Raw genomic sequence first — 27,749 nt, forward strand, 5'->3', positions numbered from 1 at the left:
GACTCTCCGTCTGATAGAAGAAAAAGTTGGCTCCGATCTACATATTGTGGGGTCGGGCTCCAAATTCCTTAATAGGACACCCATAGCACAAGAGTTAATAACAAGAATCAACAAATGGGACTTACTTAAACTGAAAAGTTTTTTCTCAGCAAGAGAAACAATAAGAGAGGTAAATAGGGAGCCTACATCCTGGGAACAAATTTTTACTCCTCACACTTCAGATAGAGCCCTAATATCCAGAGTATACAAAGAACTCAAAAAATTAGACAATAAGACAACAAATAACCCAATCAGCAAATGGGCCAAGGACCTGAACAGACACTTCTCAGAGGAGGATATACAATCAATCAACAAGTACATGAAAAAATGCTCACCATCTCTAGCAGTCAGAGAAATGCAAATCAAAACCACAATTTTTTTTCAAGGGGAAAATGCAGAAAATAATATTCTCCTGGTAGAGAGAGGCAGAGAAAATCAGAAAACAGAGGTGCTTCTGAACCACCTTAAGTTCAATATGGAATATAGCAAGAATGTTGTCAGGGGTTAAAAAAAATGCTAAAACAGAATCCAAGTTTTTAAAAAAAATCTACATCATAACCTGCTTGGGGGATTGAACTGGCTTGAAGGCAACATTGGCCTGTGTATCCGTCCTGTTTGTAGTCAGTGCCTAGGTTTGGTTTATTCCCTATCACCAGATATCTGTAGAAGTGTATTTCTGGGAGTTAAGGATTTTCATTAATTGAACCCCAAATTTTTTATCCCATTTATTTGGAAGGAGAATTTATGGAAGTTAAAGATGTGCTAAAACACCAGTAAGCTCTTCTAAAATATATATGTATGCTGGGCACAGTGGCACATGCCTGTAATCCCAGTGGCTAGGAAGGCTAAAGCAGGCAGATCATGAGTTCAAAACCAGCCTCAGCAAAAGCAAGGCACTAAGGAACTCAGTGAGACCCTGTCTCCAAATAAAATACAAAATAGGGCTGAGGATGTGGCTAGTGGTTGAGTGCCCCCAAGTTTAATCCCTGGTACTCCCCCCACCAAATAAAATAAAATATTCATGTATGATTGGAATCCCTTTCATCACTCTGGAACAACTTAAAATTTGCCTTTCTAGAACTAAGAGATTTTAACATACTCCCAAGCCTGTCTAGGCATGAGCAGTCACAGACTTTTTATTCTGGTTCTAAGCCACTAAATTAATTGCATGACCTGGGGAAATCACTTACCTTCTCTGGATGTCCATTTCACATATAAAGAAAAGACATCCAAGTTTTTGAAAAGATATTCAAGTTTTTCCAGGTCATGTGTTTCCAGGTCTATTAATTATAGAGGAAAACTTTTAATAGAATATTTTTCTCTTCCTCCTAATAAAGTTTTCTGATTTTTCTTCTCCATAAAAGACTGTAGTAACAGATCCCTTGAGCATGTCCCTTTCTGAGGAACAATCTTAACTGCCATTTGCATTTAGTTGGATACCTAACAATAGCTCACCTCCTTATTAAAGTGATTTTTTAAAATGATTGTATGACCCTGGATAACTTAAGCCTTATATTTCTAAGACATTTATTTTGTATCATTCTTATATTTTAATCAGAACAACATACCATGTGGGGGAAAAATGTGATAAAGATCCAAGAATGATTTCCTAATATGCACCATTAAAGTATCAAAAAGGTGGCATCTGGGTCTGTAGTTCATTTACAGTAATTTAAAACTTCATTTTTTTTTTGAAAAATATAAACTTTTGTGTATCAAAACAACTAACATAGTATCAAACTCTCTATAGGCTGTTAATATTAGTGTAGTTGGTAGACCATATGAGACCTTATGTTTTTCCCTGAGTTTAAACTGCCCATCTGGTAAATCTTCACAGCAGCCCAGCAAGTTGGGGTACGTATTTTATTCTACCCAACAAGTGGTTGGAAATTATCCTAACTCTGCACAATTAATAAGTAAATGGCATACCAACAGGGCCACGAGGTTGCTCCTTGGTCTCTTTTTCTTCCTTTGTTCTGAGGACTCAATAACATAGACCTTAAAATTTCTCATGATGTGCTGCCATATAGCCCTCGTTTTGTGACAGTTCAACCATTTGAGTGTCACTACTGCTATTTGTCCTTGCAACATCCTCCATCAGGCAGATTTTCAGAAAGAGGACACCATGAAGTGAATGTGGATGGACTGCTAGCACTCAGGCCTTCTCCCGAGTGTGGAGCCAGTAGATGGTGCTGCCCAAGGGGGCTGCTGGTTGAAAGGTGTCATTCACATATTCATGTGCATTCCACTGATAACACCAGGCTTTGGTTTTTGGCAAATGAGACATTCCTAAGAGAATTATTGGTATAATTCCAGACACTGCTGCTTGGGAGGTCGGATGTAAATCCTGTATATTCTAACTCCTGGGTCTCTTTTTCTTTCTTTCCTCTTCCCTTCTACTTTTAGTTCTGGGTCCTGCTTGCTATTTCCTCCTCCTCCTCCTCCTCCCTCTTCTTCCTCCTCCTCCTCCTCCTCCTCCCCCCCCTCTTTTTTTTTGGCTGACCTTCACAGGGTGTTGTATCTAAACGGAACTAGACATATCTCAGCCTCCTTGCAAAGCCTGTGTGTGCAACATCCATCATTATCTCCACCAGCCTACTTCCTCCTCTATTCTCCCACACACCATTGAATGATACCTAATTAATACACTTCTCTAGTTGCATCACGTTCTCCCTAATCACCATTTCTTTGAATATATTGTTCCTCTTTGGGGTCAACTTCTCTCTCTCAGCCCATTTGGTGACTCCTTTATAATTAAAGTGTCAATTCTAAAAGGTTTTCCTGGCTCTTCCAGACTACCGTGATCTCTGCACTATGCCCCAGTGGATCCTAGACACCCCTCTGATGAGGCAGATGTCTCACCATCCTATAACTGTTGACTAGATTTTCAGATGACCAGGGCTGAGGACTGGTTTACCTTGTGCTTGTGATCCCTGGGGTGTGCCTGGTGCAAAGCCCTTTTTTTCATTTGGTGTGTGTTGATTTGGATTGAATTGATTCCCTGTCTGTGCTTCTAGAAGGGACCTAAAAGCAGTGCACTTCCTTCCTACCATCTTAAGACCAGTGATGATATCAACATTGAAAATAAAACAGGATCGGGTCCTTGTTCCCCTCGTGTTGAGTTTGAACGACTGAGAAAGGTCAAGGCAAGAGCAACACGTTTTAGTTAAAGGATAGAACAGAGAGAGGAGAGAGACAGAGACAGAGACTCCTCCACAGAGGAGGGGGTCCAAAGCTGGTACCCGAGGGACTGGGAGTATCCTGCCCCTTTTATCCTTTCTTTTCATGCCCTCTCCTATCTTGCCTACCTGTCCCAGGAAGGGAGGAAGGGAGCCACACAGGAAGTACTTCATTAACAACTCCTTATTGGGAGGAATAATTCCCCAGAGGCAGGTAACCTTGGCAACAGGTTAGAGGTGGAAGTTCTCTGGAGGTATTAGCATTTTATTTCCTTTTGAACCAGCCCCCATCTTCCTGAACTAGTCATTCCTTATCTATGTGGACCATCTGTCCTTTTGCCCCACCCCTTAATTTGACTTGGATATTTGTAGGATCAGAGCCATTGGGAATCTCTGTACCCAGATAAACTAGAACATGTCAAAGAAAGAAAGAAAGGCCCAGAGAAAACATAACTAGATTTGTGCCGCCCCTGGGGTTATTCATTGAAATTCCACAAATGTCTTGACCTTTGGCTCTGATTTCCATAGTCCATATTCAGAGATCACCTTAACAACCTAAAATTTTAGTATATGTTGGTCTTGAAAGAGAGACAGACACAGAGACTCCTCTGTTAAGTGAGACAGAATGAGCCAGTAAGAATTTTGGTGTTACAATTTTTTTCTCTGAAATGATTCAAATCATTTTTAATTTTAAAAGATCTGTGTGGATATTTGTAGTGAATTGTGACATAGGAGAAAGAAATTTGAAGTTAGCTGTTAGTCATGACTTTGTATTTTAATGCCTCTAATTCCTGTGAGGTTGCGTGCGTTCCCTCCTTTCTTCCTCAGTGGAAACCTATCAAGAAGTGTCTTTAAGCCAAAGGCCGTTTTTGTGTTTGAGCATCATTCATGCACAGAAAATCCTGGTGACTCTCAATATGTTGTGACAAAATCCAGTTGTGTAACTGTATAAGTTATTCATCATAGTGGATGGGGAGATGCCAGCATTAACACTGCCAAGAAAAAACAATAATGTATATTCATGTAGTTCAGAACACTTGTAAACAAGAAGCCCTTTCTCTACCAACTCCAGAAATGCATGGGCAGTGGACTTGTTGATTATAGGTAGAGAAGCAAGAAATAAGACTCAAGCTTTTCATTAACCGTCTTGAGGTAAAAATAAAGCTGTGGGGAAATAAGGAAGAGGTAGAATTAAAGAAGCAACGTTGTGATGTTTGCTAAATATTATCTCTTTGCCCCGGTTTGTAGAAAATATTCTCTGAAAGTCTTCCCAAAGCCCATGAGCGAACACATCGAGCTTAACAATCTGTCCATTGTAGCTCTTGCTAAACCTCGATTTGCAATCTGTGGTCTTTGTTCTTGAATTTTGAAGGAGTGGGATTTAAGCAGCTGGATCACAGTACTCAAGGTTTTCTCTTGGGAGATGAGCCAGTGTTAGAGTGCTATTAACTTTATACCATGCTGTCTGTTGGAAGATCCCAGACTGAAAGGCTAAAATAAGGTCACCTTAGAATATTCCCCAACATCCAGAGTCACACAGTGTCCTAGGTTCTTCAGGCAACGCTTTGTAATTCACTCTAAGCAGTTGCCACTGGAGTCCACGTAAGTGTGGCAGTGTCATTTGGGTGCCTCCCATTGAGGAAACCCTGCAGAATTGTGTGAGAGTTTCTGCCAGCCAGGGGCTCTCCTTGAAGGTGAGAAGATGTTTCCTCAACATTAAAACGTAAGTGCAATATCACATGCAGGGAGGATTATCAGAAGTTCTGACACTCTACAGATGCCATGTTGCAGGGCGGCGGCTGGGGTAGGGGGGACCAGAAGGATGAGACCCTCTATGAGCCCTGGACTTGTAGTAGTGGGGGAAGGTGATGGATACTGGATAGGCCTTCAACAACCTAATTGTCCCTGATTATCTCCTAGGTATCCAGTGTCCCTTCCACCTGCTCATCCCCAAACCCACTCCTGGAGATTAGGCTGAAATGCTCTGTTTCTCTACCCCTGGCTGGATCATGAGTGGATGTGGCCTATGAGTTACTGAGCTCTGTAGCATTCCCCAGCCCCTAAGTCCCTGGCAGGGTGCCCAGCACATAACAAATGCTTTTTTTAAAAAAAAAAAATCACAACTGAAAGGGTATGGTACATGATACAGTGAATTCTTACTAAAACTATTAATTCATTTGTGGTAGTCAATTCAATGCTTTATTTTAAAAAATAGATATTCACAGTTTTTAGAGTTAAAAATGCTTTAATACAGTCTGTAAATTGTTCATCATTTTCTATCCCTTAGTAACTTTAAAATGGCACAGGATGGGAGTAAGAATGGAGAAGAGAGGGGAAACCATTTCCCACATTAAAATGAGCACATCTCTGTCTCTGTACCTCTTGAGGATTCTAAGAAACTAGTTGCCACTTCTGAATAGTCAATATTCCAGCCCAAAGTGCCTACTGACATTATTAAAATATCATAGCACAGCAGTAACCCCTTCTTTTTATTCTTGCTAGCACACTGTATTTGAAAGTAAAACACCAAAACTTGAAAATAGCTCTTGACTTATACATTTTAAAATTCAGTTTGATCTTGCATTTGTTACATTCTCCCTAATGGTGAAAAAAAATGTGTATTAATTCCACGTATTTGCTAGGACCTATCTCCTACGTGTCTTGTCTCTGATTCTCTTTCCCTCAACTCCAGGTACTTAGGCATCTTCTCTGGCTTAGGCATCAGGAGTCAAAGAGAAGTGACACCAGCTCTTGCCTTCAGGATACTCACTGCACTTTGAGCTCAGAGGGACAGCTCACACTTTTTCAGACATGAGTCCCTGCAAAGGACCCTGTGCCGGATGTCATCTGTAATGACTTCTGGGGGTGGGACAATAGTCAAGAAAGTATCAAACAAAACCCAAACAAGGTATATTTTTTAAATGACATAACTTAAAAATAGACTGAAAAAGCCCAGTTCCGGTAAAAGATGCTTTGTACATGCTGCTAATAATTCTTGTTTATCAAGCCAAACAGTAAGTATTTGATGTACATTTGATCACGAATCCTTATCATCATCCTGTGCTTGGTTAAGTACTTAACCAAAAACACACATCCAATCAATGTGATTAGGACCCCAATCCTGGCCCCTTCTGTCTAAAACCTGGGGCTGTGCTCCCTGATGACTCTTCTATATTGAACATGTCATCTTACAACCGCCTGATAAAAGGAAACCACAAGTTCAGCCAAGTAAAGAAATACATTTCCAGAGTCACAGCAGTATCTGGGGTGCAACCGCAGCTTGTGCTATCTCCCTCTGCCAGGGTTTCTGCTGGTAGGGAGATGTGCCGGTCACTAAGGCACTCAGGCAGTGAAGTCAGGAGGGGAGTATGGAAATCCACCCACCAAGGAAACTCTCTTCTACTGAAAAATTATGCAGTCTAAAGCAAATTTATTACCACCAGAGATTGCATACCAGATGGAATCATCATTTCTGCCCTTGGACAGATCTGTTTCAGCAAGTTCATGGAACGCCTTGTGTGTTGGGAGCATGGTCATGTAGTGTTGGCATGAGGGTGGACATACACATCAGCAGAATGTAATAATGCGTTTAGGGGCAGACCCGCCCATCCATGGTGGTTTCTGACAAGAAGGCAACATAGTCCATTGAAGAAAGAAGAGTCTTTTGCACAGATGGTCCTGAAACAACTGGATGTCCATATGGGGAGAAAATGAAACTTAACTCTTTGGGAGAATACACAAAAATAACAGCACTGGACCCATAGGAACACTGAAACTGAGATGGGGCGCCAGGGGATTTTTAGTGGTGATAGGAATGTTCTGCATCTTGTTGATGGTGGTAGTTACATGGATGTGTAAATTTGTCAAGATTCATTAAAATGCATGCCTAAAATAGGCATCTTTATTATACGTAAATTATACCACAGTCAACTTGATTTTTTAAAAAGAAATGATACCCTGTAACTCCCTGGCATAGAATTTCCCAGTGATCACTGAATAAGATCCAAACTCCTTGCTCTGGCCTACAGAGTCTCAGGTGATCTAGGTCTGTCCACTTCTCCAGCCCATCCTGCAGTGCTCCTTCCCTTGTTTGCTTCCCCTGGGTATTTGCTTTGATTGTTCTTCTCAAAGCACTCTTCACCCCAGTCTTAGTATCACTGGTCCTGGCTCAGGGGCCACCTCCTCAGGAGAGTCCTCCCTAACTGCCTCACTCAGCACTGAGCACATGGTGGTGTGTTTTTCAAAGTGTTCATCACTAACGGAAATCCTTGTTGATACATGTACTTCATCTGTTGTCTGTTTCAAGGTCTTTCTTGTCTTCTCTTATCTCCTCAGGACCAAAAATATTGATATTCAATAAATATTTTTGAATTGATAAAAAGCAAAAAAAAAAAAAAATCAGATTTTATAATGCAGGCACTGTTGCCAATTTTACCACTGTAAAAATCCAGGTAATAGATTGGTACCTTATAGGCACTCGATGGGAAGCAAGAAAAACTGAAGGTGGGCTGATCATGCAGAAGGCTGGCACATGGTTTCTGGTGAGAAGCTGGAGAGGCCTGAACTGAGGCTTACCACCACACAATTTTTGATAAGAGGAGATGGCAATGATGGAACAAATCCAGGCAGTATTTAAAAAGTGAAATCAACAATGTGTGATTCAGTGTTCTGGGAGCATACAATGGAGGAATTGAGGATATACCCAGGCACAGCACAAATGGTGGTCCCTAGAACTAAAAATAGGCATCCAAATCCCCCCAAAACCTATAAAATCGCACTGAACCAAGGACCAGGACTCACTCCCTGGGACCGCTGTGTTGGGAATGGTTGTGAGTCCAGGCTCGAGCTTGCAATAAAGACTCTTGTGTGATTGCATTGAAAAAAAAATAGTCATCTGAGAAATGTGGCATGTTTTGTAGATGATGAGTTCAGTTTTGCTGCATTAAATTGCAGTAAGACATCTAGGGTCCAGGTAAAGACATCCAATGGAAATTGGTCACATCAGTCTAAAATCAGAAAGAGGACTGAGAACGTGGACTTGGGAGTTGTTAGGTTGTGAGTGGAGCAAAGGCTGGGGATGGGAACTTGGAAAGAGCTGTGGATCAACAGAAGAGGCCAGTGAAATTCTGGAGGTAATGAGAGCAATCCGAAGGTGAGTGAGGAAGCCTGGGAGAGTTTTGAGAAAGAATGGTTAACAGTTTCAATTGCCACAAATATTTGGTAAGGAGAGGATGAGAACTTGGTAACTAGGAATGACAGGTAGCCCTGAACAAGAGCTGTTGAAGGAAACAGCAGATAAAATTCTGAAAACAGTAGTTTGAGGAGTAATGAATGGCAGGTGAGGGATTTAACATAAGGCACAGGATGCTTTCCAAAAGGTAGGAAGATGGGTAGAGGGAATTCATGCCTGCACGTTTTAGTACAGAAGAAAGGGGGTGTTGGTTTGTCTTGAAAACGTAGGAATACCGCTGTGCCAAGATGGTTGATTGGCAAGCTGAAGATGCCCATACAAGTAAGGAAACAGGAGACTAAGCAGGCTGAGCACTGGCAAGCAAACTGCCAGATGTCACTGAGGGCCCGGTGAGGTCGGAGATCATTCCTTCATTTTGGAAATAATTACTTGGTTGCACGGTTCTCTCCAGTGTGTTCCAGCCTCTGGGGTGTAGGAGCTCGGATAACAGGTTTGATCAAAGTCATGGACTGACAGAGTACATGTGCATGAAGACAGGAACTGAGGATTTGGGGGATTGTAGTCTATATGATTTGAGTCTGGACTGAGGCAGAAAGGAAGCTTACAGATCAGGAGGGGGCAAAGAGACAGAGACTGAGAAAAACAGAAGTGCTAGAAAGCATCAGGCACACCTGTTAATTCCTGCTACAGGAGGCTGAGGCAGGACGATCACAAGTTCAGCGCCAGCATGAGCAACTTAGGGAGACTCTGCCTCAAAATAAAAATAAAAAAAAAGCTGGGGATGTAGCTCAAAGATAGAGCACCCCTGGCCCAGTACCAAAACGAAACAAACACACACAACAAAACCTGGAAAGCCTAGTGAGGGGAGTAATATCTGGAAGGATGGCCAATTGCAGTTAAAAGATGATTTATTTAGAACTTCATAATTACTTGGAACCTCAGAACTTAGAATTTGTAGACTAGGTGTGGCTGCAGAATTAGTGATTGGAATGAAGAGTTGAGTAGGTGAAGGTTAGCTCTTTGGACATGGAAGCGTAACCACCCAAAGTGCCACCCCACACATCCTGATGATGCCCCCTGCCTCTAGGAGGCAGATGGGTATTGAAACCAGGGGATTTTGTGTGTGTGTGTGTGTGTGTGTGTGTGTGAGAGAGAGAGAGAGAGAGAGAGAGAGAAGCAGGGAGTTCACAGGTGCAGGGGAAATTGCATGAGGTGCAGGGAAGGAATGTCCTGGAAGTCATAATGGCAAGTTCTGAGAATGGCAGACTCATTCCAGAGAGTCCTTCCAAATGCTGGCTGACCTGGAGCAGGAAGCAGTGAGATAGGCTGGAAGCCATGTTTACTGGAAGAGACTAGAAAACACCTCCGGTGATCAATAAGGTCACAATGAAGACAGGTGACGGGTTAGAAAGAAATCTTGTAATGCTGTATGAAAGAAGCCTCAATTTTTGAACTCCATGAAATAAGGTAACATCAATGTAAAAGGAATATATTTGTTCCTACTAAGAGCTATATTTTTTAAAAAAATTTTTTTAGTTGTAGATGGACACAATATCTCCATTTTTTATTTATTTATTTTTATGTGATGCTGAGGATCAAACCCAGGGCCTCACACGTGCAAGGTAAGCGCTCCACCACTGAGCTACAACCCGAGCCCTATAAGAGCTATATGTTTTAACAGCAAAAAGTAGCAAAGTTATACTGTTTAAAATTTCTGTGAAAAATAGAACTTAACATCGGAACACCTTCTGGATTTGTGTCTTGTTTAAAAATGATGTGGGTTTGTATTTTAGCTGGATTGCTAACTTTTTATAAATAGTATCTTTTAAAATTTTTTTTATTCTTTTACAAATAGCATTTGAAAGTATAAATGCTAATATTTATGTGTGTGTGTGGTTTTTCTTCTTTTAACAGGTTCTTAATGAAGCACCAACTCCATGGATCCAGGACAGGTTTGCCCCATGGCCCGTTCTGAACAGTGTGCTGTCTGAGACAAGATTCCATTGGCAAACCATCTATTGCCTTACCGAGCAAGCAAAGAAGATGGATCTATTGAAGAGCCATCTGACTTTGTGCTTTCTACCTTCTGTGCCCTTTTTAATCCTCATGTCCACTCTAGCAACTGCTGAGAGTGTGACTAACAGCACTTTAAATGGCACTGACGTGGTCTTGGGCTCTGTGCCCGTTATCATCACCAGAACCGACCATATCATAGTCAAGGAAGGGAACAGTGCCTTGATTAATTGTAGTGTTTATGGCAACCCTGAACTGCAGTTTAAGTGGTATAACTCCATTGGCAAGCTGCTGAAGGAAGAAGAGGATGAGAAGGAGAAAGGAGGAGGTAGGCTTTGAATATCATAAAATATAAACACAGTCTTGCAGGCCAGCACCCTTCATGCTAGTTGTTCTCATAGAAATCACTTAAAAATACTATTTTGTCTTGTTTTTCAGAGGCTAGAGAGAGAATATATATTCTTAAAAATCCAAAGCAGTAATTAATTCATTTTTTCACTCATTGATGAGAAAATAAAAGGCAAACATTGAAGTCTTTTAAAGGCTTCTTGGAATTCTATAATGAACTCGAAACCATTATAGAGACCCTAAGTACATGTTCCGTTTGTAAGGGAGTCTTGTTTTCTTCCATGGAAATGGCTCGTATAAACAACATAGCAGTTGTTTATCATTGAATGTCAGTTTAATTCATCCACTGTGGACTTGAAGACCACGCTTCTTAAAAGAAATCTCTGTGCCAATTCTCAGCCACTGGCAATGGTCATCTCATGTTCCTGGGGACCTGGCTGAAGTTTCCCGACTGAGGCCAAGAGGGAAGGAGGATGCAATCCTAAGAATGGCACAGGACAGTAGAAGAACGATGGGTTTTTAATGAATGAGTTTCTGACCAAAAAGTGTGAATGACCTTCCTAAGCCCAGCCAGAGAGAGGATGGAGTCCTGGGGAATCGGTACACTTCTTGTTTTAGATGTGAGAAGTAATTGTCTGAAAACCCAGGCCTGATCTGATTGACCTGAAGGAGTTAATCTACTTTCCTCAGCATTTCGCTGTGTGATAAAGTAGGGCAGGGGGGTGGGGGGAGTAAAAAGATCATTGTTCTGGAGTGGCAGATTATTCCTTTATTTCATTCCTGTTGGGCCCTCCCCTTTAACCAGTGAACAATCCCCAGAAGAGCTTCTGCTCCAGGAAAACCTACATTTTTAATCTCTTTCCTTCATTTTATCTTAATTGCTCCAAAAAGAATCGAGGCTAATGCCTCCTAACTCCTCAGGAGTTAAGTGAATGGAATTTTCTTGCAATTACATACTTCTGTCACAGCCTGCCATGTTCCCAATGGTTAAGGCGGCCAGAAGTCTAGCTGCCTGGGATGTGGGCTTTAGTAATGCTATAACTGACATTGCTTTGGGTTAGCTATCCAAGACTGTACAGTATAATAAAACTTCTTCCCTTAAGTCAAAATATTATATATTGTGGATCATGGATGTTTAGGCTGAGGGTGGAAATCTTTCCCCTTTGAGTAAAATTGTAGGACCATAGGAATTTCCAGCTAAAAGGGCCTTGACCAGACACTACAGTTCAAATCCCCCTTTACTGACATTTTTCCCAAGGTCCTGCTGTTAATTAAGTGGGTATGACTAGAGCCATAGCTAATGAGAGCCGAATGCTGAGGGAACACCCCCCCCACACTGATTTCCATTTCCTCCACGACTGTACATCAGAAGGATGTGACATCACACTTATGAAAGCTGGGTGGTAGCTATGGTAACAGACACACTCAGGCCTCTGTAGCTTACCAGATCTTTCTGTAATGTAGGGCCACTGCTAAGATATCAGGGTGACTGAATTGAGGGGAACAAGGACTCCAAGCCTGAATCTACCTTTCACATGGACCCTGAAGCAAAGGTTATCCATGGGTGTTGAAGAGTTGGGTTGGTTGCTAAGTCAGAACAGCATCGTGCTGGGGCCTAAATTTTACTCACAACTCTTTGAGCATTATTCCAAAGTTGTACCTAAAATGTGTGACGTCTTCATTGAAAAGGTCCTTGTAACTGTGGACTCACTAATTGGCAAGCAGATGCTATTCGTTCGTCATCTGTATATTGAGGAGTTGAACTAGATGGTGGTCATATTTGGCTCAGTTTTCTTCATTTGTGGATGCTCAGATGGTCGTTAGTGGCAACCTGTCAGTGAACTCCAAGCTCTTGGTTGCTCTTTGAAAGCCTTTGACATAGAGAACTACTCTATCCGAACTTAGCACTCTTGTAGCCAGCAGCCTTGCTGTGTTAACCGTTTTAAGTTCATAAGGTACACTTTTGATTTTTAAAAAGCACTCACAACACTAGTACTTGATGTTCCAGCTCAGCTTTTATAATTATAATGCATAATAATAGTAATTTCAGAGCAGAAATTACATCAGGTACTACACAAAGCATTACACCTACCAACCAAGCAATACATAGAAAATAGCAGAAATGAGAGCTTAAATATTAGAACTCAGAGCTAGAATGGCCTGTTAAAGAACCCATAATCCTTAACTTTTCACTACTGATGGAGGAACTGTCAATTTCATAACACAGACATAGATCTCAATTTTCAAACCAATAGGCTAGAAATTTAAATGGAGCCATATTTAACTCATAATTCAACAGAGTTGAATATGGAGTGAAAACTAATGCTGACATCCCAGCACCTTACCTAGGTACACTAGGACTACCATTAAAACCAAACTAAAAAAAAAAAAAATCAAGGTAATCATCATTAACAACTACTGTCACTCACTAAGCCCCTGTACTAAGTACAGTATTGTTTCTAATCCTTACGACAAGCATGGCAGTGGGCGCTATTAATCCTCCCATATAGAGATGAGAAACTGGGTCAGTGGGGCAGACATTACACAACCAGAGCATGGCCAGCTGGTGTTGATTCTCCCTCTGTGCCACAGTATCTGCTTGCCCTTAAGGTTGCAGAAATACTGTAGGGCAGCTAACCCAGCCTGAGGAAATGTGGGAGGAATCTATGGGTGGAAGAGGCATCATGACCACCATCAAAGTTAGACAGGGTGAGAATTGGTGCCACGGTGTCTGCACATGACACACACACACACACACACACGTGACAGCACTTTGAATCACTTGCTACCACTCACTTGCTTTGTGATGAGCCAGGAAAGAAATACTTCCATTTCTCGCTCATGCTGAGAAAGTGAGATAGCTGTTATTCATGCCAGTCTCACCAGTCCTAGACAGAATGGGCTATTTCCTGTCACTGGCAGGAGCAGCAGCTGGTTCACTTGGCTTCTCTGGTGCCTATCACTTTACTTTCACAGGGTCAGGAGGAGCGAATGTGTAATCTACATCTGGAAGGAGATTATTTTTGGTAGCTCACCTTCTGGAGTTGTTGGGGACGGTCCATCATCCATATTACAGAAGTAGCTCGGAATTCAAACAACAGGAATAACCCCAAATGGCCACAATACCTCCTGTTCTCTGTTTGCCTTTTACTAGAGGTAGAGTAGAAATGTGTAGTTTCCAGGAAGTGTTATGAAAAAGCCCCAATTATTTCAAGTACTAGTAAGCCACTGTATTTTTGCCATGGCTTCTTACTGTGACTTTAAACCATTGAAATTTACATTAGCACTTTTAATGTATGATAAGTAAGTGTTTCAAGAAAGCTGGCTGGAGCCAGAGCAGTGGTACTGGCCTGTTAATACCAGAAATTCCAGAGACAGGGGCAGGAGGATCACAAGTTCAAGGCCAACCTCAGCAACATAGTGAAACCCTGTCTCAAAATAGAAAATGAAAAGGTCTGGAAATGTAGTTCAGTAGTAGACACCCTTGAGTGTAGTCCCCAATCCCCAGTACAAAAAGGAGAGAGAGAGAACAAACCAGCTAATATAGACCCTTATAAACACATTTGTCTTATTAGAGATTAAATTTGAAATTCTTCCTTTAAATTAGGCTTTCTGTGAATTTTTCTTTTTTTTTTTAAGAGAGAGTGAGAGGGGGAGAGAGAGAGAGATTTAAATTTTTTATATTAAATTTTTTTTAATATTTAGTTTTTAGTTTTCGGCGGACACAACATCTTTGTATGTGGTGCTGAGGATCGAACCTGGGCCGCACGCATGCCAGGCGAGCACGCTACCGCTTGAGCCATATCCCCAGCCCTCTGTGAATTTTTCATACTCCTGTAACATCCTGTCACCAAAAATAATTAAATCCTTTTTTGGGGGGAGGGGGCGGTACCAGGGGTTGAACTCAGGGGCACATCCCCAGCCCTGTTTGGTATTTTACTTAGAGACAAGGTCTCACTGAGTTGCTTAGCGCCTCCCTTTTGCTGAGGCTGACTTTGAACTCCAGATCCTCCTGCCTCAGCCTCTGGAGTCACCACCACTTTAATGAAAAGGCATATGAGTCAGCTAAGTTGTATAAAGTTCACAGTGGTCAGGGCTGCTGCTCTGGTATTGTGGAATTCATTAGTATCAATTTTACCTTTAGTTTACATTGTTATTTTTGTGTGCATGTGTGAACTTTTTAATAAGCTGTGAAACTCATTTTAACTGGTTCTGGGAGAGACAACAAGCCACAGTTTTCTCATTTATGAAATATAGATAAGACTTTTGTACTACCTTCCAAGTGGGGTTTTGAGTCTTGAAAAAACTATTGTTAATACTTAGCATAGTACTTGGAACATACCAAGCTCTCAGGAAATGGCAGCCATTGTTATTATTCTAATGGTGGTTATTATTATTCTAATGGTAGTATGTTTTATAATATCCTCACAATAGATTTCAAATGTTAAAATCCCAGTTTCTTCACGTAGCATGTTTCGTAAAGAAAAGAAATTGTTTTCTGGGTTATTTCTTAATTCTCAAACTCGATTTCTCAATCTTTTAAAAACTTTTAGTAAACACCCCAAAAATCAATAACCCTTACATGTTATTTGAAATTTCAAAATAATGGTATAACCACAATGATAGCAAGTTTGTAAATTGCTCCTTCAGAGGACTCCTTTCCCAGTGCATCACTTTTGTGTAAAAGGTGCCCTTTGATTTCCAATATCCTTCCATCTCTGAAAAGCAGAGTATGTGGAAATTTCAAAGGATACACAGCTGACACAGGATAAGCTTTATATTTGCCAATCCAGTGATTCTGAACCCGAACCTGTTTTCCACCCAGAGCCCATAGGGCCAAATCTGAAGACATTTCTGGTTATCAAAATAGAGAATGCAGTTTGGGGGGAGGGGGATGATGTTACCATGTAGAAGCCAGAGATGCTGCCGAACAGCCTACAGTGTACAGGAGAGACCTCTACAGTATACAGCAAAGTATTATCCAGCCCAGAATGCTTCAGTGCCAAGATTGAGAACCCTGCTCAACCAAAGGAACACCCTTTGGCTAACTGAAAGGAAACCTTCCAAGTAGATTTTCAAGTCAGATGTTTGAACCCATAATGTAGTTTTCCATAAGAAGGGTATAACTTATGGTATGGTTTGTTTTAAAAATTCAACCATATTAAGGGCTAACCTGGGAACTACCACTTTGTGTGTTTCCTAAGAAAGTTGTGCTCCCTTTTGGATGTGAGCCCATATAGCTTCAGTCTTAGTAAATAAAAAGAACCCTCCAGCTCCATCTCCAATACATATAACAGCAGAGATTCCCAAAATGGAAGTTATTCCAATGAAGCAAATATAGGGTGCTCTTGTTTGGGGAGACTACCTGTAGATACCATCAGAAAAGACTATTGCTAACCCACATGGAACTACATGCTTGGCACTTTTTTAAAAAAATTAAAACGACTAGATCAAATTAGCTAGAGGATCCGATGTTTCCTTTCCCAGAATGTAAAAAGGCTTTAGGTTCTTTTCAGATATTAATACCTTTAAGCATAACAGAACTGCAGGTTCTAAACAGCAAAATTTTTCCACCCCCACCTTCCTGAGCTGAAAGCTGAGCTGAGCCTGTGTTGTCCCAGGCTACCTCTGCTCCACATGACATAGAAAATAGCTTGTTCGAGTTGCCCTGGTATTCTCTGAAGAGGTCTCTTAGGAGGCTTGGTGGGTGCAGGTGGAAGCGCAAGAGCCCTTGCAGCTTGTGGTATTTACAGCCTGACTCTTTGCAGTGGCTTCAAGGAGCTGTCATCTACTGCAGAAGCCTTGAAACAGGTGCAGCCATGCAGTACTAAATTTGTTTTCAATTCTGTTTTGTAAAAAGGCATGGATCCTTTCTCTGCAGTAGTCTATATTTCACATAGTGCAAAACATGCGCCACATTTATTGGCACAAACACCATTTTTTGTGCCAATTTGAAGAATGTCAATTTAGTGTGAGAACTCGTTCAAGTGAATATTCTGTTCATGTTTGCATAAACATGGGTCAGAATTCTCACCACCTGAATATTTTTATGTACATTGATTTCAAGAAAATAGCACATTTGTTATGGTAGATTGAACTCTCCTCCTTGGAAAGCCAGGGTTATGTGTAACTTAAGAGTCCAAGTATCTAAAGGAGATTGTGAACAGAGTTTTAATCTGTTTATCCCACTCTTTGGGGATCTAGATAAACCATACGTTGGTTTGTTTATACATTCATATTCACCAATATATGATATCTCTGAGGACAAAAATCCTTTCCTTCAAATAAGTAATTTGTGGAAAGTTCTACGAGCTTGGCATTTGGGCATACTGTTAATTTTCAATGCTTAGTGATTCTCCAGAAAAGCTGGGACGATTTAGGATTTCGGTAAACATGGTGTTTGGAGAAAAACTGATTGCAGAGTCTCTGTATAGTCTAGACTGTCCCTGTAGTTCTTCAGTTCCTGTGTGTGTTAGTTAATACTGCTCATTTCTATGCAGCAGTAATCTGATCAGAAGTTGTTTGCATAAGCAATAGATAGTTTTGCTGGTGCCATATATTGGTTGCATATTGAGTCACAGTAACCCCTATTGCACAGAATTTCTTGCTATTTTTAAGTTTAGCTGCAGCCATGTGATGCTATTAATCTTTTTGCTAAAAGGTCTATCTGACACTGCTCTATTGGTATCACACTGTGCCATAATGTGTGCAGGCCACCATGCTGAGCACATTTATTTTTTATTTTTATTTTTTAGGGAGAGAGAGAGAATTTTTTTTTTGAGAGAGAGAATTTTTAATATTTATTTTTTAGTTATTGGCAGACACAACATCTTTGTTGGTATGTGGTGCTGAGGATCGAACCTGGGCCGCACGCATACCAGGCGAGCGCGCTACCGCTTGAGCCACATCCCCAGCCCCTGAGCACATTTATGCCAAGTTAATCACCTTCCTGGTATGGGACAGAGCTATGGCTTCTCACAGAGACATTTGGCAGGGAAAGAAAGCTCTAGAACTATATCCATAGAGAGAAACATTATTTTGAAAAGGAGATTATTTTTCATTATCTTGATTTTCTTGCATTCATTAATGTATGAATTGCCAGTTTAGGCTTGCCTGATTTGATGAATTTCAAGGAGTCTAAAAGTGAGTCATAAGTTAAATTCATTTTAAATTTTGTTGGATGCCTCCAAATCAACCTTCCAAAGGTTTGACCAGCCTATCTTCTTCCTGCAATGCCTGGGAGTATTCTTTTCCCCACAGTTTCAGCAAGATAATGTATAATCAATGACCTTATTTTAGCAGTATGAAAGGTCAACTTTACTTTGACACCTTTTAATTTTAATTTATTTAATCAGTAGTAATCTTGTATACTTTGACACCATTTGCATTCACTGTTTTGTGATTACCTGTTCATATCCTTTTCCCATTTTATTTTTTTTTCACATTTCCCCAGTTCTCTCTCTTTTTTTATATATTTGAATCAAATGGGGTATAATTTCTCATTTTTCTGAGTGTACAGGTTTCAGAATCACATTGAGGGGAGGGGAGGGGAGGGGAAGAGGGGATAAAAAGGGCAGCAGAATAAAATAGACACTAGTATTGCTATATGTATATACGTGACTGTATGACCTTTTCCCATTTTCTTCTTTTGGGTTTTTGTCTTGACTTGCTTAATTCACAGGAGTTCTTTAAATTTTATAGTCATTAAACATTTGTCTGTCAAATATCCTAGAATTTTCTCCCAGCCATTTGCTTTTAGCTTTTCTGTAATATGATGTTTTATAGTGCAAAAAAAATCTTGATTTTTGGAGGAAATCTGCATTTTCCTATATAAGCTTCTGAGATTTTTTTTTTTTTAAAGGCACTGGGGATTAAACCCAGGAGCACTTTACCACTGAGCTACATCCCCAGAGCACCCCCCCCCCCTTTTTTAAATTTTGTCTTGCTAAGTTGCTTAGGACCTCTTTGAGTTGCTGAGGATGGTTTCACTTGGAGATTTTCTGGCCTCAGCCTCCTGGGGTGCTGGGATTACAGGCATGCACAACCATGCCTGCACACTTCTGATATTCTTCAGATGCTTAAAAAAAGGTTTTTCTATCCCAAATTTATTAAAAAATATTTTATATCTTCTATTAATCTACTTTTAGTTTCACATTTGTATCTTCAGAGTACTTGAAATTTGTTAATACATTTCATAAGATAGGGGTTGACCTTTAGTTTTTGTCAAGTGACCAGACTGTTACCCCAATAGAGTATCCATCCCCACTGATTTGAAATGCTGTCTTCCTCATTTAAAAAATCCCTATACTTAGCTCCATCTGCTTCCAGACTTTCAGGTTTTCCTCACCAACTTAAGCAGGGATCAGAGATAGCTTTCTTGGGGGTCTAAGGGAGATACGATGGTGGGGTTTGAACTGGGCTAATGGGTCAGGCAGGGACTTGACACAGGGAGGTAGGAGAGGCAGAGAGGAAGTGGGTGGGAAGGTCCTGGGACCCCTTTGGACAGGGAATAAGACAGGTCTGTCTGGGAAAGCTCATGGCAAATGAGGTACAAAGGTAAAAGGGGCAGAGCTCCCATCGTGGGACTCTCCGGTGATCTGGCCCTGCGTTCCTCTCCAGCCTTGTCTCCATCCAAACCCCCACCCCTCAGTTTTACACGTGGTTTGTCAGCTGCAGCAGCCCCCACGTGTTCCTGCTCCTGCTCACAAGCTCCCTCCCTCCCCCATCCCCCTCTGGACTTGTGTTCCCATCCCTCTTCTCCCCGCAGAGGCTTAGCGCTGCCCCTCTCCTACCCCATCCTGGTGCTCACCCCCAGCGCAGGCACTAGACCTGGCTGCCAGAATCTGTTTCCCTGTTGGGCTGGGTGGTTTTTGTAGTCAGGAATCGCTTCTTACTCATCTTTGTACTCTGATCCTCTAGCGTGGAGCCTGGTACACGGACGATTTGTTCAGTGATATCCATTGACTGAGCGAACAAGATAAAAAAAAGATCGCTGCCCTTCTAAAAATGTCAGCTTTGTTGTGTAGAATAGCGCGGGCACCGCAGTTACAGCTCAGACACACATCTGCAAGGAGAGATTGTCCCCACTGCTCACATGCAGGGGGTTTCTGGGGGGAAGACTGACGGATTCCTGGGTGATCTCCTGTTCTGCAACAACGCACATGCAGCGTTTAGTATGTGCCTCACCTTACAAGACAGCAGTGGGGAGAGAAGGGGTGAGCAAGTTCCAAGGGACACTACAATTTGAGCAAGGCATAGGAAGTGAATAAGGAGCTGGTGGGAAGAATGCTTTACATACAGGTCTACCTTGTTATATTCATGGTTAAGTCTACCTCTTTTATTGCCTCCAAAATCATCACCTCCAGAACTGACTTGGCATGAGGTGCTGGCAGTTCAGGTATTTATTTGTACAGAAGCAGTGAAGCTTCATGAAAATTCAAAGCATAGCTTTGACATTCCTATTCAGTTACAGTTTAAACTAGTTGGGAACATCAAGTTGTATATACTTGCTTCATGTGGGTAGCACTGAAGATCCTGTGACAGTCATCATGCGTGTGTGTGTGTGTGTGTGTGTGTGTATACACACACACACACACACACACACACATATATATGTAATTTTTATCTTTTAATGTCTGGCAGCCAAAGCCAGAACCCTTCCAGAACAAGTCTCATGGCAAGGTACTTTTAGACTGAGATGCATGTCCTCAAAATGTTCCTGGCTGGGCAGGTACAGTGTGGAGATTCTTCTTAGTCTGCCCCAACCTGGTGGAAGAAGACCCAGGACAGAATGTGGGATATCTTACTATTCAAGTTTTCAGAGCTCTATGCAGTAGTAGAGCATGCAGAAATCTAGTTTTCACTAATCCAAGGGGAAGCTGAAGCTGAGAGAAAGTATTTAGAGTCTTAATTTCTAGAAAGGAATGAATGTATGTATCAGCATAGAGAGACAGACATGTATAACCTTTGAAGTTGGAAGGTCAGAACTCTATAGTTTTTCTGACATAGTCCTTGGATGTGCATGTGTAAGTGTATGTGTGCATGTGTGCGCACGCGCTGTACTTGTTTTGCCTTCTGAAACTTTAGACTTGTTTGATGGTCTGCTAATAGAATCTGTAATCCAGGTCACATACTCATTTCACCATATCACACATGAACAGAATCCTAAATGGCATTCATAATACCTTAATCCATCAAATAAGTGTGTGTGTGTGTGTGTGTGTGTGTGTGTGTGTGTGTGTGTTCTAGAGGAATCTAGTAAAGGACTGAAAACTGAAGAGTTGTTTCAATGCCTTTGTCCTACATTAGAACAAGAAATTGCTGGCAGAGAACTGTGATTTCAGCCATTTGACTAGGGTTTTGGTAATAACTCAACTGTTGTAGGATCATAGTATGTGAATTCATATTTGTCATGGCTTATAGTGAAGTTAAAGATGCATGGCTGGTCTTCAGACTTTAAGAACAAAAGAGAGTAAGTGTGAGATATAGTATCTAAGAAGTGTTATTCTAGGGATCCACAGTCCTGGGCTAAGAATCAGAATATGTTCCCCAAGTCATTCTTCATCTGCCAAACATCTCACACTCTTCCCAAAATGAACCACTGGTATTGGCTAGTTAGACTGAGTTTGATTCCAAACTATGTCCTTTTTAACACTGTAACAACAAACTTTTGAAGTATCTACAAGTTGTCTGAGTTCAACTGCTTGGTTCCAGGTTAGATATAGTTCCACAATTAAAATCATCTTGGAAAAGAACTATGGAGGTCAAGTTCAGAAACATTTTAAAATATTCAGTAGAGAAAAACATCCATACCTTGTAACCAGTATGTATTTTTGTGTTTTCTTTTTCTCTAACAATTAGATAAAATTACCATTAAAACTGTTATTCAGATATAGGGAAAAAACTTTTATGTTTCTACCAGATGCTTCTTTTATTTAGTATTCTCTTCTGCTTTTCTTCTTTTCGCCCAAGAATACACCACTGTGTCCTTGTGTTTACAGGGTTTCTCCATAAAACGGTTTGGGGAAAAGGAAGAGATAAGCAAATTGATCCTAGTCATTCCCCACAGAAGTAACTGCACCTTCTCGATGTCCTGCACCCTATTTCCTACTTTATTTCCCAACAAAAGGAGAAAGATAAATATGAGAAATTCCCACAAGTCTAGTCTGTAAATCTCTGGAATCCAGTTCCTTCCATATAGAATAAGCTTTCCATCAACCAGTGTGTGTGTGTGTGTTTCCCATTCTTGCCATGGTCTATTTTATAAAACGTGCAAATATAAAATAAGACAATAGTAACTTCCCTGGCCCAAGTCATGTATATTTGAATTAATCTGCAACTGAAGAATCAAAATTCATGCTCAGGGAAGAAGAGCTGTGGAAAGCTCACCCATGAATGAGAGAGAATGTCACAGACTAGATACTGGGTATGTGTAGCCTTCCCAAACCAGTGTTGTCTATTCCTGGGGGCAGTACACTGGCTGAATTGTTGGAAACATGTTACTGAGGGATGCCAGGAGCCACTCTTCACTGATGTCCTTTCAGAAGGCACAGTAATGTGTCAACATCTACCAACAGGCCTCCTGCCAAGTTCACCACAGCCAGTGAGCCAGTAGCACAAGTAGCTACAGGAAGGTACCTCGCTGCCCCTTTGAGCCTCTTCAGGAATGTTCCTTGGCACAGAGGACATTGGAATAGAACAGGCCTTCTGTTGCTGCATTCCACAGTTGTATGAGACCCTGGTCACTTATGTGCTTGAGAGTTTTTTGGGTTTTGTTTGTTTTTAAGCGTGCTGATTTGGGGAAGCATGAAGCTCTTAATTAGAAGTAAAAGTCATTGCCATAAGGGAAAGAAAGAAGTAAAATAAAATGCAGAGTAGATACTTTTTTAAAAGCTGTGGGTTAAACTGTCACGACTTTCAGTAGAGGTTTCTCTGGTTGGCTCAGGGAATTACAGTGCTCTTATCAAGAAATATGTGCCTGCTCCTTAGAACTCCCAAGAGGCCTGGTGTGGAGACTCCTTGCTCTATAGAACAGCCCAGGGAGGTAGTTGGATTTCATTTCTCACTCAGCCCCCAGACCCTGGAAGTAAACCTAGTGTCGTGTTTCCCAGGGGTCTCCTGAGCTGCCGGTAAACTAAGAATGAATGTAGAACGTCGCTGGATTCAGAACCTCACTCCCAAAGCAGCACAAGATCCTTTCCAGGGAGGGGATGGAAGAATTGCATTTTTCAAAGTGCATTCTTTCTTGTCAGGCTGATTTTCTTGTCATGGGCCTAATTTATTGGCAAGGCTAAAAGCAAACCCATAGGAATTCATACCCAGCCTCTGAACCGTCACATTATCAGCCTGTAACTTGAAGTCGTCTAGAGTATTCATTGCAGATTGTCAAAATTAATGACATAAATTGTGTTCCAGTTAACTGAGATTGTAGAGGGATAAGATCAATCTCAAATATGAGAAACCCAAGTAAACAATTATAATTGATTTACTCCCGATTCGATATTGAATCTTAAATGCTTTATATTCTGAGAGGCATTAAAATCCTCAGGGAATATGTATTCAGTAGTCATACTCACAGGCAGTCCAGAAAATCAGATGCTACGGTTAAGGAGTTCTTTTATAAGAGCCATGTTTTCCAGATCGTTCCTCTCGTTTTCCACTAGGATGTGGAGTTGTACCATATTGTGTGGTAGTGAAGAATACAGCCTTGTGACTAGAGCCCTTGCCTGGCAATGCGTGGGGCCTTGAGTTCTATCCCAAGCACCACAAAAAAAGAAACAAGAAAAAAGAACACAGCCTCTTCATTGAATACACATTCGCTCTTCTAGTTTTTACTACTTCCAAACATGTAGCCTTGGGAAGACTGTTTAATGGGGGCCTTGTTTTCTTTATCCTATAAAGTGGGTCCAGTACTAGCATCGCCTCACTGAGCAGGTATAGAGATGAAACGAATTAATACATGTCACTGGCCCATAGTGAGCACATTGAGCCAGTGTCCCTTGTTACTGTTACGAGATGTTTTGGGAGATCCAGTGTATGTCTGTAGTAATGGGGACTCTCTGTCCTTGGTTATAATCTCTTCTCTCCTGGCAGGAAAGTGGCAGATGCTCAGTGGCGGCCTCCTGAACATCACCAAGGTGTCCTTCTCAGACCGCGGAAAGTACACATGTGTGGCTTCTAACATCTACGGCACTGTGAACAACACGGTGACCCTGAGAGTCATCTTTACCTCTGGAGACATGGGCGTCTACTACATGGTTGTCTGCCTCGTGGCCTTCACCATCGTCATGATCCTCAACATCACCCGCCTGTGCATGATGAGCAGCCACCTGAAGAAGACCGAGAAAGCCATCAACGAGTTCTTTAGGACAGAAGGTGCAGAGAAGCTGCAGAAGGCATTTGAGATCGCCAAGCGGATCCCCATCATCACGTCAGCCAAAACCCTAGAGCTTGCCAAAGTCACCCAGTTCAAAACCATGGAGTTCGCCCGTTACATCGAAGAGCTCGCCAGGAGTGTGCCTCTGCCTCCCCTCATCATGAACTGCAGGACCATCATGGAGGAAATCATGGAAGTGGTTGGGCTGGAGGAGCAGGGACAGAATTTTGTAAGGCACACACCAGAAGGCCAGGAGGCCACCGACAGGGATGAGGTGTTCACAATCCCCAACTCTCTGAAGCGGAGTGACTCTCCCACTGCTGACTCGGACGCCTCCTCGCTGCACGAACAGCCTCAGCAGATTGCCATCAAGGTGTCTGTTCACCCCCAGTCCAAAAAGGATCACGTGGACGACCAAGAGGGGGTACAGTTTGAGGTCAGAGATGAAGAGGAGACAGAACCCTCAGCCGAGCGTTCCCCGGAGACTGCAGAACCTTCTACAGATATAACATCCACCGAGCTCACATCCGAAGAGCCGACACCTGTGGAGGTGTCAGACCGAGGCCTGCCACCAGCTCACCTGGAAGTAACAGAGCCAGCCGTGACACATGACAAAAACACCTGCATTATTTACGAAAGCCATGTCTAATAGCAACTCCGAAAAGCTATGCATATCGAGAAAATCAGGGGCTGCTCCTTGTAACACAGATGTAGTTCGCACTTGCCGCTAAGCCTTACCAGGAGACTCATCCCTGTAGGTAGGAGTGAGACCATTGGAAAAGGGGAAACAGCTGCGCACAGGTTACGTGACTGGAACCTCCTCCGTAGAAAGGATGCAAGAAAGATCAGGGTGCAGAATTGATAGTGTCACACAGAAGGTATCCGTCCTTATGATAGGAATTTTAGAATTGGCCATTTTCTGCCAAACCCCTTAATTGGTGATGCCCTTCTGGCAAAGAGTACACTACTGTAAGATATTCCTGAGTTCAAGAGCTCTGTCCAATGCATCGGCATTGCTTTTCCTTTTAAAAATTATAGGTCTGCTACAATAGCAAACGCACGTCCATGGGTTTGTTGCACTTTCTTCTCAGTTTTATTTATGTTCACTGTTCCTTTATAACAGAGTAGTTGATATTATATTAATACTAATTGCTCTTTCTGATGGAGTCCTCTTTATCACCTTCATTTTTATTTTTCTCCGGAAAGGTTTACCTCAGAGGCTTTGGTATCAGTCACCCATTCTAGGACTGATATCTGCAAGTCATTTGTAATGTTCCAAAGTAGTTGCTAGGATCATTATTATTATTTTTTTCATTCCCCAGGTCTGTTTTCATACTTTGCTTTTGTTTGTTTGTTTCCAATGAAGCTGCTCTAATGAAACTGAGAAATACTTTGCCCCAGAATCGCACTTTAATAGTCAAATAAAAAATGTGTTTACCTGTCCAATTCTGAGAGCCTTTTGGGGAGCTCAACCGAGGTGTGGAGGGAGATTGTAAAAGGTTAAATATACCCACTCTGCTCATGAAAACTATTTACACTGAAGTAACATAATCCTCCAAACCAAGACTGGTTCATTACCTGGAAAATGTATCGCTTCCAAAGACAGAGGCATTTCATGAATTCCTATAGGTCATAGAGTCTTGGCATCTCAGAAGGGTTTGCAGGACCACGCACTGTCAGTCAACTAAAACACTTGACTTAGGGCAATAAATACAAGGATCAATGAAGTGCATAACCAGGTCCATTTGTGTAAACGACCTACTGACTTCCTGGTTCTTGAAAGGGAGAGTGAATGACTAGGGTGATGGCGTAGAGAACCATGCCATCAAGTTTTATGCCAAAATTATTGAATTATTAATCCCACATGGCAGCGTGATGTTTTGGAAAGAAGATAAAGCTAGTCATCCAGAGGCTTAATATTTCCCTGACTGTGCCAATAACTGGCTGCCTGGCATGGGGCAAGTCTGGACTTCACTCTCCCTGTCTGTAAGAGGGGGCAGACTAGATGAGCTCCGAACGCCATCACGCTCTCAGAGACCAATATTAACATCTTCAGTCTTTTTCACAATTACTCTAAAGATTTTTTGCTTCCATCCCTGGGTTCTCCAAATATTTTTATGCTGTATTACTTAAATAAAGGGGGCTGGGTTGGTGGCTCAGTGGTAGCGCACTTGCCCCACACGTGCAAGGCCCTGGCTTCGATCCTCAGCACCACATATAAATAAATAAAATAAAGTTATCATGTCCAACTACCAACTACTAAAAATAAATATTTAAAAAAAAAGAATTAGTTTTGAAAAACCATAGCATTTTAAACAAATTGTGGAATCTCTCCTCCCCCACCCCACCCCACCCCCAAAATCATTAGGACCACTTCTATAATTTAGATTCAGTCTTAGGATGAGCGGTATTTTACTGCATCTTCATGTAAAGCAAAGGAGTCATGGCCCTATCGAGTGTGATGAGCATCTGGGGCTATGAAGTCAGAGGTTAAATGGGCCACAGTGAGAGAGCAGACCCACATAGTCTTCACTCTAACCATCTGGGGAAGTGATCTTGGAAAGGTCCCTTCTTCCTGGGTTTAATCTTTTTTCATCTGTAAAACATGCAGGCAGTATTCAGTGGCCCATGACATCCCTCAAGTTCAAACAGAGTTTTATGGAATGTTTTCAATCCTCAGGAATCCCCATTGCACAAGAAAAGAACAAATGGGAGCAAAAATGGGTGCATGAGACTGGATGCTCCTGTGATCCATACTTCACCTTAAAGGTGTCTGGCTCTGTAACTGAGGTCAATGGGCATGGCTTTAGGAGAGGTATGGATGATGGGTTTATTTATAGGTAACTGATATGGAAGGTGATCTGGCAAGGCACAGTTTGACCAGACATACCTTTAAAGGTCACCTAGTTGGAAGCATCTTGTGGTGGGGGCAGGTGTTCACCTAAAGAAATTAGTAGTGAGCAGTCAAAAGACCATCATTCCTGTTTGGGCTATCTGGATTATGGTTGGGTTTTGTTCTTGGTTTTTTTTTTTTTTTTTTTTGCCGATTTTTAAAAATTTTTTCTTTTTAGATGTACAACGACAGTAGAGTATATTTTGACATGCATACATGGGGTATAATTTATTCTAATTAGGATCCTGTTCTTTGGTTGTACATGATGTGGAGTTTCACTACTGATGTATTTATATGTGGACATAGGAAAGTTATGTCGGATTCATTCCACTCTCTTTCCTATTCCCATCCCTGGGTTATGGTTTTGTTTTTAATTTGCAGGTAAGTTTTTTGTCTCCCCCTCTTAGAATATAAAGGTTTTCAATTGTTGTGGAGATTAACAAACTCTTACCTTCAAATTATAAGCCCAAAATAGCAACAGAGACTAGGAAACTCATCTGTGATGTCAGGTGAACTTGTCCCCATTCTATCCAGTTCTCATTCCACCAAACCCCATGCTGATTTCCACAAGAAAACCACAGAAGGCATCCATTCCATGTAGCGATTGATTAGGGATAATAAACTGGGCAGCTTTTTTTTATGAAACAAGAGCTGAAATGTGTGACCAAAGAATGTTTCTGGAATGGTCTGGTCTCTCTTCTTTGGACTGGT

At 41.6% G+C, this 27,749-nt stretch overlaps 1 protein-coding gene across 1 annotated transcript in view; it reads left to right on the plus strand.

Moving 5' to 3' along the window:
• The window catches only part of MFAP3L (microfibril associated protein 3 like), a 38,330-nt gene extending 11,987 nt beyond the window's left edge, over positions 1 to 26,343 (plus strand). Inside the window, exons 2-3 of the mRNA XM_081269712.1 lie at positions 10,324 to 10,750; positions 23,863 to 26,343. Of these exons, the coding sequence (XP_081125838.1) occupies positions 10,453 to 10,750; positions 23,863 to 24,794 (1,230 nt within the window). The 5' untranslated portion in view covers positions 10,324 to 10,452 and the 3' untranslated portion in view covers positions 24,795 to 26,343. The remainder of the gene's footprint in view (positions 1 to 10,323; positions 10,751 to 23,862) is intronic.
• The last annotated feature ends 1,406 nt before the right edge of the window (positions 26,344 to 27,749 follow it).

This window comes from Spermophilus citellus (assembly GCF_964194105.1).
Source record: "Spermophilus citellus genome assembly, chromosome: 16".
NCBI classification, from domain to species: domain Eukaryota; kingdom Metazoa; phylum Chordata; class Mammalia; order Rodentia; family Sciuridae; genus Spermophilus; species Spermophilus citellus.